General features: G+C 38.9%; 1 protein-coding gene across 4 annotated transcripts in view; it reads left to right on the top strand.

The window, feature by feature from the left end:
- Positions 1–13,848, top strand: part of Nckap5 (NCK-associated protein 5) — an 892,836-nt gene that overhangs the window by 579,481 nt on the left and 299,507 nt on the right. For all 4 annotated transcript variants that reach the window (XM_005390736.2, XM_013517461.1, XM_013517462.1 and 1 more), the window contains one exon: positions 11,829–11,978. In XM_005390736.2, coding sequence (XP_005390793.1) covers positions 11,829–11,978 — 150 coding nt within the window. The remainder of the gene's footprint in view (positions 1–11,828; positions 11,979–13,848) is intronic.

The raw sequence follows: 13,848 nt of genomic DNA, 5'->3' as shown, positions 1-13,848 counted from the left end.
CCAATCTCTGATATCGAGAACTGAAGTAGTATTTAGCAAGCTATGCATGAATATGTCTGTTTGACTTATACCTGTTGTCCCCGTGTGCTGTTAATGTCCACTCCTCTTTGTGACTCTCCAGTGGATATTGGTTTGGATGATTATCTCTTCATTTTACTGATTAATAATAGAAGTTAAATCAAATGTGCAACTTCAAAAGCTTATATTTAATTCAAAAGTGATTTATTTTGTATGCTGGGGCATCTTTGTCCAGGGGCTCTTAAACTTCACCATGTATTATTATTACCTAGGATGCTCTCTAAAATTAGACACTCCTGGCCCCACTTCCAGATACTGTGACTCATCAGGGCCAGAGTATGCCAGGGAAACTGCCTTTTAGGGAAGCAGCACTCCCTCATATACACTCTGTGACTGATGCCAGTGGCTGTTGGCCCATTCTGACTCGGGAATTGTTGGACTAAGGAAATGTTATTTGTCATTGTTAGAGGAATGGGTATGAAAGAATGAGAATTACAGGATGACTTATATACTATGAGGTCTCATTGTGTGAGTCTGTTATTTTGATCATAGTTCAATCAATACTTGCTTAGACTATTGTGGTAGCATCTTCTTTTCCCTAATTCTATGTCAACTTCCCCCTGAATCCATCTTCCACACTTGTATTACTCAGATTTCTCATACAGTACCTGACTCATCAATTTAAAGGTACAGGGCTTTAATTTGCATAAGATATTAGTCTGTGATGGGCGCTCCAAGACAGAAACATCATGGTAGAAGGGTATAGAGCAGCAGACTGCTCAGTTCATGGTGGCCTGGAGGCAGAGTATGGGAAGAAGACCAGAGAGGAAGGGGCAAGGGGCTAGACTTGGTCTCCAGTGCCACAGCTCCATGGTCCACCCAGACATATTTACAAGTATACGCCAACGGTTCCCCAGATGAATCTCAAGGACAGTCAAGTTGACACTCCACCCTAATTGCCACATTCAATTTGTAACCAAAATACTCCTTAAACCATACTTAATCTTCCAGTAAACACAATAACAAGTAATAACTTTACCTAAAATGTTACAACTATCTTGCGTACAACTCAAAATACAATAATCCCTTACCAAATCCTTAGCAGTTACAGCATATTTCTTTTTTTGGTGGAGGGGGGGTGTTTTTTCTGGTACCGGGAACCGAACTCACGACCTTGCGTTTGCCAGGCAGGCACTGTGTGACTGAGCTAAATCCCCATCCCAGTTATAGCATATTTCAAAAATGAAAGTCAAAGTCTTTTTTGAGACTTGAGGCAAATTCTTCGCTATGAATCTCTAAAATTTAAACACAAATTATATAACTTCAATAAACTACAAAGTAAACATTCCCAACCCAACAGAAAGAGTTAGGGGGATAGAAAAGAATCAGAACAAACCAAGACCAAACCCAAGCAGGTCAAACATTAAGTCTTATGGCTGCATATCCAGCATCTGGCTGTGAGATGTGAGTTCCATAGGTCCTAGATCACCCTATCCTTACAGCTTTGTTGTTTCCCATACATACAGCCTCTCTCTTGGGCTGGTTGCATTCTTGGGTGGCAGCAGTCCATGGCAGATGTTGCGTGTGGCATTTTCAATTTCCTGGAGTCTCTACTGCACTTCTGACTTCATTCCCACAGCTTTACATACCGACTTCTCATCCTCTGAGAATCTCCTTACCTGGCCTCCCAGAACTTCCTTTAAAACCTTGGTGAAAACCCTCCTAATCCTACTGATAGGGCAAGAGAGATTCCATTTCATGTTTTTAACTCCATGTTAAGAGAAGTCACTTAAAGTTCACTTAAGCTGTAGCTCACCCCAGTCGCCTTAGTTAGTTATCAACTCAGAATAGAACAGAGTCATAAAATGGGAACAAAACAAACAAGATAATTGGGAAGTGGTCTAAAGGTTAAACTGCAATAGTCATTTGGATTTCAGCTATCTGACCTTCTGAGAGAAGTAAACTTTGTGATAATTATGTGACATTCTTGTGAAATTCCCAAAAATGAGGCAATTCTTACTATGGAAACCAAAAATGTAATTAAACCTAAGGTGAGAGCCAGATTGGGTATCTTGGTTACTTTTCTCTCATTCCTGGGACAAAATACCTGATGCCCAAAATTAAGGAAGGAAAAGTTTATTTCGCTTACAGTTTGTGGAGGTTTCAGTCCATACTTGGCAGATTACAAGGCAGAGTGGCACATGGCAGAGGGCTACAGCTCCTGGCACAGAACACAGCAAAGCAACAAGCACAAAAGCCAGGGCAGAATGGCCTCAAGCACCTTTTCCTCTCCCTTACATATGCAAACTATCCACCCCAGGGCGGGTGCAGCTCTCACACCCATAATCAGTCAAACTCTAAAAGCCTGCCCCATGGCCACATGAGGCTTTCGGGGGACACCCAGACACAAACCATAACATTGGGCCAGACATGTCCTCTGGCTCCTGGTGAGAGACTGTCCATCAGCTGGCTTCATAAAGCTTTGTTTGTTCCTTCCTTTTCTGTATCTTGTGAGCGCTTTCTTGATGAACTCACTTACCATATTACTACAACTCTTGCCTTCTGCATTCCAGTAAAACCAGCATCACATGAACAATGCTAATATTGGGTGCCAGCTCAAAGAGCAGCCAGGGTCCCCTTGGGTCAATACTGCAGTCTCCTTCTCAATTCCTTGATAACTAAATACAAAGAAATGAATTCCAGGGAACCAATTCCCTAGGAGGCCCTTCTGGAACAGACATCCCTGGGATTCTTTTCCAAAATTAAAAATTTATACCTTCCTATCCTTGAGCCTGGGGTAGGTGGGGCCTTGATGATTCCTGAGATGGCCTCAAGGCATCTTTCTTGTTTTTCTTGTACAAAATACTTGGTTTCTGTTTAACATCACTAATCACTTCAGCAGTCACATCTCTTTGGCCATAATTTAATGCTTGGTTTTTTCTGTTCAAAAATTTTTTTCAAAGTTTTCTAACTTGCCTTTTGCTCAAGGTTCTCCCTATAAATATGGATAAAATCAGCCAACATCACCCATCCCACAGCCCAAACACTGAGATATCTTTATATTTCTTCTACCAGATTAATTAGTCTACTGCCTTTAATTACAGTCCTCTATGCACAATCAGGAGATGGGCAAAATGTAGACAATTTTTTTTGTGAGAATATAACACACATGGCCTCTAGTCCAGCTGCCAAGAGTCCTTATCTCCACCTGAAACCTCCTGAACCTTTACTGTCCATTCTTTTCAGCATTCTGGGCATCTGAACTCTGACCAGAATCACCCATCAAGCTCTAGTCATTCTAAGCCTTCTCTAGCCAGCATCCCCAAACTTTCACAAACTCCTCTCACAAACCAGATCAAAAGGCTTATAAACCACATAGTTGGTTATAATCACAGCCACAATTAGGAACCACTCCTGCTACCTAATTTCTGTATTAGTGAGCTTTCTCATCTCTGAGCTATAATGCCTGACACCTACAATTTAATTTGCTAACAGTTTAGTCTATAATTGACTATCTCCAAGGCAGAAATATCATGGCAGAAGGATGTGCAGGGTCAAAGCTGCTCAATGCATGGTGACTGGGAAGCAGAAAAAGGGAATAGTGCCAGAGAGGAAGAGGCAAGCAGCCAGACATAGACCCCAAGGCCACACCTCCAAGAGCTACCCATGCACGTCCAAAAGTATGTTCCTCAAATCCCCTATGTCAGTGATGGTGAACCTTGTAGAACTTTCAGTGATAACAAACAGCTATATATTTTGCCACCACTGCCTGAGATAGATCTCAGAGCCAATCAAGTTGACACTCAGTCCTAATCACCACAACTCTGAACCTGGGTGCCATCACTACATATCCATATACTCGAAAATGGTCAAAGACTTCCTCAATGGCTTCCCATTTCCTTAAGGTAAAGACAGAACTCCTTGGCATGTGGCCTGGCCCCACCAGCCTATCTAGCCTCATCTCTTTCCCCTGCTACACTGATCTTTCAAAAGTTCTGTATCACTTTTTTCTTCCCACCCCCATGTTATATCCTTCTTCCCTCTCATTGCCATTTCCTGATTAAGTCCCACTTCACATTCAGGTCTCTGCTCAATCTTGGAAACCTTCCCCGACCTCTCCTTCATATTCTTCTGTTACTGTTCCTCAAAGCACCTTCAAACTCCTCCTCACAGCACATATTCAGTGTTATTTTACATAAGCTTGTGACATTTTAATTCACACTATCTCCCTCTGTTAAACTGTCAGCCCCATGACACTAAGAGCCACAAGTATTTGTACACTACTGTGTTCCTGACATCTTCTTCATCATCTGGCACATAGGAGCTGCTCAGCAAATATTTGTTGAATGGCTATATTAATTTAATTATAAAGTAAGGGGACCTCATGAAACATTTATTGAGTCCTACTCTGTGAGGGGCTGGAGGAAGCCTGGGATCTGAAGGTGAATAAGACACATTCATACATATTAGAGAAGGGCATTATGGTCATTTTCCTTCATAATTTTTTAAAACCTACTAATTTATAGAAGAATAGTAGCTGGCTGTCTCTGAAAAGCTGTACCACCTGCTCTTGGAACTAACTAATATCCCTGGATTGTTGTCTGTCTCAGTTGTACTGATGCAACTGAGAGCTTTGTGTGGACTGATGTTATTTTACATGGACCTGACCACTTCGGAACAAAAGATGAGTGGCTCTCCGAAAGGTGAATCATTGCCTTGGTTACCACTTAGAGAAACTTATAGCTCTAAGGATTGCTTTATGTACCAACAAGGCAAAATTTGATTTAAAACCTTCAATACTAACTGAACTCCTAAATCTTTAGCTTCCTAAGTACTGGCTGGTATTTGTTAAGGCAAACAAGCTTATGGTTTCAAGCATATATGAAATATGTGGAGAGTGAAAGTTGCTTGTGTGGTAGCTTCACTTTTATAGAATTTACTGCTGATTAAAGTCCCTAAGAATAAAAATAGGTCACCTCTGGAACAAACATATTCTTTTCACACTTTGGCATCCTCATGAGTGGGCGTGGCTTATTTTTCTTATTTCTCCTGGAGAGGTTTGTAAGAAGATTGTATTGGATTCACAGCTATATATTTATATTTCTCTGATCTCTATCTCACTCTCTTTCTCTCTCTCTCCTTCTGTCTCTCTGTCTCTGTCTCTGTCTGTCTATCTGTGTGTCTATCTGTCTGTCTGTCTCTTTCTGAACTAAGATTCCTAATATGGTCACTGATTGGAATGAGTTATGTATATTTAGATAACATACATACATTTTATTTTTTAATATTGTCATGATTTTATGAACATCAGATAAATTCAATACTTATCCTGTCTGCATTGGCAGTTGTGGTCTGCCTATGGCCATATTTCTCTCAGATATTTCTATCTTTGTCTTCATTTGATTTTCTCTTCTACTCATTCACTTTCAACATGTCCTTTCTGTTTTTACTTTTTTCCATTATCATATTATACTCTCCCATTCCCATTGTAAATGATTAAGGAGACGAGGAGAAAAAATGACTTTCTAAATGGAAATATGTTTTAATGTCAGTGATTATTCTTGGCAGCACATGGATGTGTCCTTCTACCTTGAGTAGTGTCACATCAGAGCAGATCTAAATCCTCCTCTCTGCACATCACCAGTGCATCTACAGTGCCTCCACATATCCCCAACCATCCAGAATGTTCCTTTGACTTCCAACTGTATTAAAGGGCTCTGTTATATGAGAGATATGCATGGCTTTCTGTCCGTGGCAAGCTGGAAATGCCAGGAAAAGGAAATGAATGAATACCCCAAGGGCTGCCCTGAACCAATGAGTGTAAACAGTTTGTACAGAAACACTTCAGTTCTCTCACATTTGGGATGGGGTAACCCTGAGTTCTGTCCTGCTGTTCAGTTTCCCATGGAACTTAGCTTTAGTCGCTTATTAATCTGCCCTTTTGTGGCTCTCTTGACTTTCTTGTCACTTCTTTACTTCCTTACCGGCCTGCCCTGCATTTTTTTCAAATAAAAATCTTGTCCTGAAATCCTTGTTTTCTGAGGAGCAAAGCTAAACATGAAGAATTGAGAAATGCTGATGGAGAGGTAGTTATGAAGGGATATTTTGCAGGAAATTACTTTTGTAAAACCTTGACTGTCCTAGTTGTCCTGCCTTCTCTCCTCTCCTGTCTGTGGAGATTGCTCCATATGTTCCCACTGTTGCTGCCATTTCTGGGGCTTAGCCCCACATACAACTCTATTCTCTATCTTGTAAAAAGTTTCCACTTGCCTCTGCAATGCCCTTTAGCTGTAGTTCTTTATATTTCCTTCTTTTCCCTACCAAACTTTAAAATGAGCATCTGAGAAAATTGCCTCTATTTTCTTCTTTCTATTCACTTTTTGCTTAACCACAGACAATTTGTGCACCATTGTCACACTTTAGTCAAAGAGCTCTCAAGTTCCTACTCACCACCCTCTTATTACAAAATGCAGAGATCCTTTTTTGTTCTCCATTTCTGCCACCATCAAGTGTGTTAATACCATTTCCTCCCTGAACGTTCTATCCCAAGTAATTAAATTCTTAGAATTTTAACATTGGAAGGAGCATCTAGTTCACCCCAGGACTACATGTATAAGGGCAAAACTGAAACCTGCGAAGTTTGAATTATTTGCACAGCAAGGCCCAAAAATATAATATCTGGTGTACCATCCATGATGGACTTTGATCTACTATGTGGGCTGCTTTTGGGAAGACCTGATCCCACATCTTCAAATATTCCTGATTTTGAATCCTGGCTGCATCAAGGTGTCCTGCTTTTGCCCTCTGCAGTCCTTTTCCATTGCAGCAGTCAGGATGATCATTCCAATATACACATCAGAACTTACCACTCCCTTGCTGAGCCTCCTGTTCCTCATTATCTACTTAGAATAGAATCTGAGTTCCTTTCCTGCTTGTCTTCCTCTTGCTGTCACCCTGTTCTACCACAGAGACCCTGCCTCAGCTGGCAAGACAAGCAGAGCCCCCCAAGGGGCTTTGTTTACCTTCTGTTTGGGAATCTCTTTTCCCAGATCATTGCACCAGGGCTTCTTTCTCATCATTTGGTGTCAACTCATAGGGACACCTGTGGTAGCTTTATTCTGATGTTGTCATATCTAATGTCTCAGGCCAGACCGCTGTTTCTCATAGTATGTTCTACGTAGCATTTATCAGTAGCCACAGTTATGTCGTCTTCATAAGTGTTATGGTTTGGTTCTGGATGTCCCCCCAAAGCCTCATGCAGTCATGAGCCGGGCTTCTAGAGTTTATAATTGATTCAGGATCCAATGTTGGAATTGTGGATGTGAGTGCTACACCTGCCCTGGGGTGGATAGTTTGCATACAATGTAAGGGAGGGAAAGAGGCTGCTTGCTGCAGCCCTTCCCCATATGTCCTTGTTGCTTTTGCTGTTTTCTACCACCATGAACAGTTGCCCTCTGCCATGTGCCATTCTGCCTTGGAGCTGACTAAGTATGGACTGAAACCTCCACCAACTGTGAGCTAAATAAACCTTTCCTTCCTTAATTTCAGGTGTTGGGTATTTTGTCTCAGAAACAAGAGAAGAAAACAAGACAATAGGTTTTGGAAATTGTCATGTTTCCAAACATTAGAAGATAGTTTCATGAAATATAGGAACTTTATTTTGCTTTTCATATTTCTAGCACATAGTTTAGCAAATGACCAGTAGTCAATGTTCAGTAAACTTTTGTTGGTTAAACAAATAAATAAAAGAAGCATGTCTAAATTTTTGTCTCATTTCCAAGAATCTTTTGCCTTCCTTACCTTTTGATCCTGTTTCTGAAGTACTCTCTCAAAAATTGTTTCTGTGCTGTAAACAAAATGGTTACCTCATAAACCAATAAAGAAAATCTTAGTGCCAAATAGGAGCCTTTTTCAATATCGCACTGACCAAAATGCCACCCTATGTCTCTCTAACAATCACTCTGTCAAAGTTTAATTCACATTTTATTTCCAGGAAATTTCACTACCCTGGTTAATTTTCCCTTTATCAGATTATGGAAAATAACCCTTGAATTTCATGTCATTCAAATACTCACATATACTTTATATATGATCTTGAATTATTTCCATTTGTTTCACATAATATTTAAGCACTGTGTCTAGGCTTTAATATTAAATATTTAAATGTGTTTGTTATGGACAGTAGACCCTCATGGGGGGCGGTCTGCATTTGTAAATTGTCTATTCACTGACATTTATCTGCAACCCCAGTTACTCTTTGTGGTCCTTTCACAGTTATTCATGGACATGAGAGCAGTGAAGTATTGGCCTCGTCTGACAGTCATATTCCTAGCTAAAATCTAACAGAGAAATACTCTACCTGCTTGTTTTACCTCTCATACAATAAACAAGTGTTCTATTTGCAGTCTGTTTAGTACCCTGTTTTTTGTATCGTAAGCTTTCCATTGGTGGTTTTTTTTTTTTTTTTTGGTTTTTGGTTTTTCTCCGGTACCAGGAACTGAACTCACGACCTTGCGCTTGCCAGGCAGGCGCTTTTGCCGCTGAGCTAAATCCCCAGCCCCCATTGGTGGTTTTAAAATGGTACCCAAGCATGCTGTTGAGACGCTAATGTGCCTAACTGAAAAATAGGTATTCATAAGCTTTTTGGGGGGATAATTTATCATCCATTTGACTATTTCAGTGACAATGAGTTGACAATATAGATGAAACCAGATGCCTTTAATAGAAACACACATAATATAAAGTTATGTATTGATTGGTTAATGAAGCTGTGTGATCAGGTGCTCAGGGAACCTTCCTCTGTGTTTCCTTCTAGGAGCAATGATTCAATATTCACTAATATAGTGTTCTTGACAATATTATAGAACATAACTACTGTGAATAATTATAATTGACTTTGTATGATGAGTATGTATGAAGTGTCATCAAAATGTGTAATGTTTATTTTTTTAATTATAATAACCAAGTTGCCATTAAGCCTCATCAAAACACTACCCCTTGATTCGAACACATTTATTTCATTGTTCCTTCTACTTTCTCAAGCAGTTCTAGGAGTCCTCTTTCATGAGTGTGTTTATGAGGTGAGATAAAAGAATACAGTGACTGCTGCTGCCAAATGCCATCCAATAGAAAGGCAGGCTCATGAAAACATTCTGATGTGTCTTCATCCACCTTCTTCTATGCAGGGAGCACCAGGTGACTTCTGACTCACCCTAAATTCAGAATGACCCTGAAAGGTAAACGTTCTGAGTCAGTTCAGGACACTGAGCCAGCCACAATAGCACAACTAAAGACACTCATGAAAGAGAACTTCCAGAACTGCTTCAGAGACCCTAATGTTAAATGAAGTAAATCAGATACATGCTCTTCAATATGCTGTGATTTCTCTTATATGAGATTCTCAAAGTACAAATAAAGAGCAAAATCAAAGATAGATAAAAAGAAGTAGGATGATAAATCTCTCCCAAAGGGGAAGGGCATCAAGGGAGGGAGGCAGGGGGAAGGGATGGGGAGATACAGTGGATAGAAAAGAATTAAGATGTATCCTGTGCATGTACTGACTACTGTATACACAAGGACTGTAAACAATATGTACTGAATCATGTACAAAAAAGGGAGAGGATCAAGAGCTGCGGGACATGAAGATGTTTTATGTACATGTGCTGACTTCCTATCCTCCAGGGAATGCAAACCTCAGGTACTACACCCGTGTACTAGTAAACGCATAGCTAGAAAATGTGTGTTAAAGGTAAAAAAATATGAAAAAATGAGTAAAAGTGTTAAGAATGATGGTATAAGTGCGTATGAAGTGAGAGGAAATGTCTTGAGGGGGATTGATGGCAATGTGTCTTTTGTTGCAATATTTATCTTAATTTAAATGTTCACTGTTTTTTTTCAGTCACACCTTATGTATGACATTAGTGTTGCCTAGGAAGCAAAAAATAAAGACATGTTATAATCAAATAGTTTGTCTATGATCATTTGGCAAGCTAGTAGGTAGTAGATTTGGAATGTGGCTGTCAGATTCCAGTTTCTATTTCCCATACCAGTGGTTTTTATTTGTTTTAATCAGCAATGGAGTCCTAATTATTACAGATTGCAGAGTAGGGGTGTATGGAAAATACAAGTATAATTTGCTAAGGGAGCAACGAAAACCTATAATATACATTGAGAAGGAGATAAAAATTGTACTTTAAAAATGTTTGTTTTATAACCCCAATTTAGTAATTAACTATACTCATCCCAAATCTTAAGAGATGCAAATATACTTCTTGGTTTCAAAGTTCAGTTGTTAATAGCACGTACAAACTTCATATTCTTTATCAAAGCAATGAATGTATGACTATAGCCATACATAATGTATGACTATAGCCATACATGCGTAAAGAATCAAAGCTATAAAAATGCTACCATAATCTTGATTTGTTTTCTGCCCTGTGTATGTGTACCTTAAACTTACCCAGAATTTTTGTAGCTGTACTCATACCTGCTCAGGTAGTGAGTATCCCTACATTATATATGTGGTTAAATATCTATGGGCCTGATTTCATAAAGAACTATGACTGTGCATTTATTTATATCATGAGATGACAGGATAAATTATCAAATCTGTACAAAACAGATTACCATGGATCAGTTTACCGGCCCTGTAGTTTCCATTGTTTTAAACATATATATACACATATACTTACACAGATGATTATATACAGATGTACATGTGAATTAAGACAGTTGTTTTTATATACTTTATAATGCATTTTCAAAAATAATTTAAAATACTTTTGGAACCTCCCCAGCACCTTGAAAACCTGACTTTGTCTCCTTATGTTGTTTCTAAGTAGATGATGTGAGTCTCTTAAGGGTAAGAATTATATCTTTTTTTCTTGTATATTTGCAAATGATCTTAGCTTAGTACTAAATATAAAAAGTCTCTCACCATTGATAATCCAGTTTAGCCCAGATGGCTGGCAACCGGCTATGTTAAAGCAAAGATTTCTGCAGGGTGTGATTCAAATTAATAATATGATGGAGTGATTTCACCCGGCTGTGTGAAGCAGGGGTCTTGAAGGAGCCACACAACAGATCATATTTTGTTCATACGATATCCTCTTGACATTTCTTCTTCCCCTGAAAACAAGAGCAAAGCATGAGTCTCAAATTAACACTTCTCAACTTCCAAAAAGCTGCCAGACACAAGGTTGAATAAAGAGCTTCCAACTGGGAGGCAAGACAAGATAACAACATTTTATGTCTGCCTCAAGGCTGCGTTACAATTCCTGAAGGGTTAGAAAAGGGACTAAGGGCACCTTAAAAACTGTGTCTTTATTGAGCTGAAGGAACTAAATACTTCTAGCTTCAAATTCTGAATTTGCTATTTCAATATTTCATGATATTTCATTTTTCCTTAAATTAATGGTTGTGTGTCCAGTGACTTTAATGATTGTATTTTTGAGGCAGTAAGCCTTTCACAAATCAAAGCATCAAGGTCGATGTATTTTCCTCTGGTTTAAAGCTCAGCTGACTCCATTGTGCAGATAAAAATGGATTAACTGCACGCCTCCACCCAGGGCTTTGCTGCCTTTGTCCCCTCTCCAGCCAGACTCAGTGGGTTTGACCTGCTAGAGTGAAGTAAAAACAGTAAACTGCTTACTAATGTAAGCATCACCCAGAATTTGCTCATCAAAATCTTCTGTACCTCAGATCTGAACAGAATGTAAAAGCAATAGAGAAATTCCAAGCCTTTCGGCTTTGGATCAGTTCTTATTTTCCAGTTGGAGATTAATGAAAACAATCATTCTTTCTTTCTTCAGGAAAAACTGTCAGAGGAAGAGAGAAAACACAAGGAAGCTTTGGACACTCTTCACATGGTGGTAGATGAGGATTCAAGGAGTGAAAGCAGCAGTACAGATGAGGGAAGAGAGAAAACCAAATTGCTGTTAGAAAGACTGAAAGCTCTAGAGGTAAGAAATGAAACCATTTTTGCACGTTTAAAGAAAAATAACAGTGTTCTGCTTTTATTGGCACTGGCTTTAAGTGAGCATAAATCTTCCTTTCTCACTTTTCTCAGACTAATACAATCAAGTGACTGCCATTCAGATTCCTTTGTCAGTGATGAACAAAAAGTTAAAATTTGCAACCCTGAAAGGAGCTCAACACACTGGCTATGATTACATAGCCTTAAAAAGAGGACATGGGCCAATAATTCATTTTAATTCATTTCAGCTCTCAAACTAGATCAGTTCCTAAAATTGCACATTCTTGAGTCATGGGGCTGTGTGAGGCTTCACTTTGTTTTCCTAATACCTAGGAAGAAGAATGAATGTGAATGTATGGATAAATAAACTATATCTATTATTATGCAAAACTGATAGTAAAATGTCTCTAAACATACATGCATTTTAAGAAATAGAACTTTTTCATTAAAAAATCATGTAGAAAGTTCAATATGTAAAGCATATAAAAGTAGAGTCAAAGTTAGGGTAGAAGATCATTTAAAGAGACTTTGGAGCACCACAGTCGCTCAAGACAGTTTGCAAAGCACTGGTATACTATATTACCTAGTGACACTTGATGTATCACTTCATGTGTTAATTCTTGAATTTTTGAACAGTCCTCAAAGCATACTGTAGTTACCAGTTCTTGAGGAAGTTCCATATGCTGAAAGACTGCACAGAGACATTTCTTCTCTTATTAGCTTGTTTCTCTATTTCCCAGAAATGTATAAGGAATCTTTACCCATCATCTATAAACATAGTTTTACTGTAACTGCTACAGAATAATGAAAACTTTGCAATGTGAAGAAAGAGGATAAGGAAAGAGGTCTTGTTTTCTGTGCTTGGTTTGTGCAGCTTTGCCTGCAATTCCTCTTATTGCCTGTAGTAGGCACGTCTTTTTCCTTATAGTTTTCTCTGCAAACAGCACAAAGTGTACAATATGCTTAAATTTATGATCTTTGGGCCCAGATTCTCAGGATTTTGTTTGAATTTCTGTTCACCTGTGTTTTTGCTTTAAAACTGTCAAAGTTACCTAGTCTCTCTGTCTTTGTTGCCTCGTTTGCAAAAGTGGGAATAGTAATAGTAACTAACCTTCCAGAAAGTTAAAGAGGATTAAATGACTTATTATTTTGAGAGCAACTATTTCCTTATGTTTGGTCTCTTTGATCAGCCCACTCCAAGGGTGCTACCCACTCCTACATATTTTTTTCTATTTATCTGATCAACCCTGGCGATCAATGGGGTGACAGATTTTGCAGCCAGATCACCCTCACATCCTCTATTTATCTGAATACAATGATTAATATAAGAATGATGAAAAAAACCTTCAGCTAACCTACACAAGTGTGACTGAGGACAGGCAGGTAACCAAGTGATATCAGACAGACACAACCTGGAAGAGCTCCCCTTGACAAAGGGCCAGTACTCACCTATTTTTCCAAGGGTCCTCTTACATTGTCATCTTTACAAATACTCATTGTAAACAGCTAGAAAAGCTTTCTCAAGGATGACTAAGTTTTCTGTTTGAGAGTTCTAAGAAACCCAGGGCCTTGTCTTCAGCCTGAGTTAGCTGCATTCCGAGGGAGGCATGGGTTGATATTACATGAATTCAATCATTAGTTTTTATTTATGATTACAGTGAAAATTGTTCTCACTTGTCTCATTGTCAGAGACAAGCTTGTGGAGAACATTTTACTTAATCAAGCTAAGAGGTATTGAGATATTTAAAAAATGTCCTTGGCAGCAAATATTTCATAAACTTCATAGTGAGAAAGAAGCTGTATTTCTTTTCCTTCCACAGCACACAGCTTTACACTTTGGGCAATTCTTCCTTCAC

This window comes from Chinchilla lanigera, unplaced genomic scaffold (assembly GCF_000276665.1).
Source record: "Chinchilla lanigera isolate Chin_1 unplaced genomic scaffold, ChiLan1.0 scaffold00039, whole genome shotgun sequence".
NCBI classification, from domain to species: Eukaryota; Metazoa; Chordata; class Mammalia; order Rodentia; family Chinchillidae; genus Chinchilla; species Chinchilla lanigera.
The sequence above is the reverse complement of the archived record's forward strand: the minus strand, read 5'-3'. Positions and strand labels throughout refer to the sequence as shown.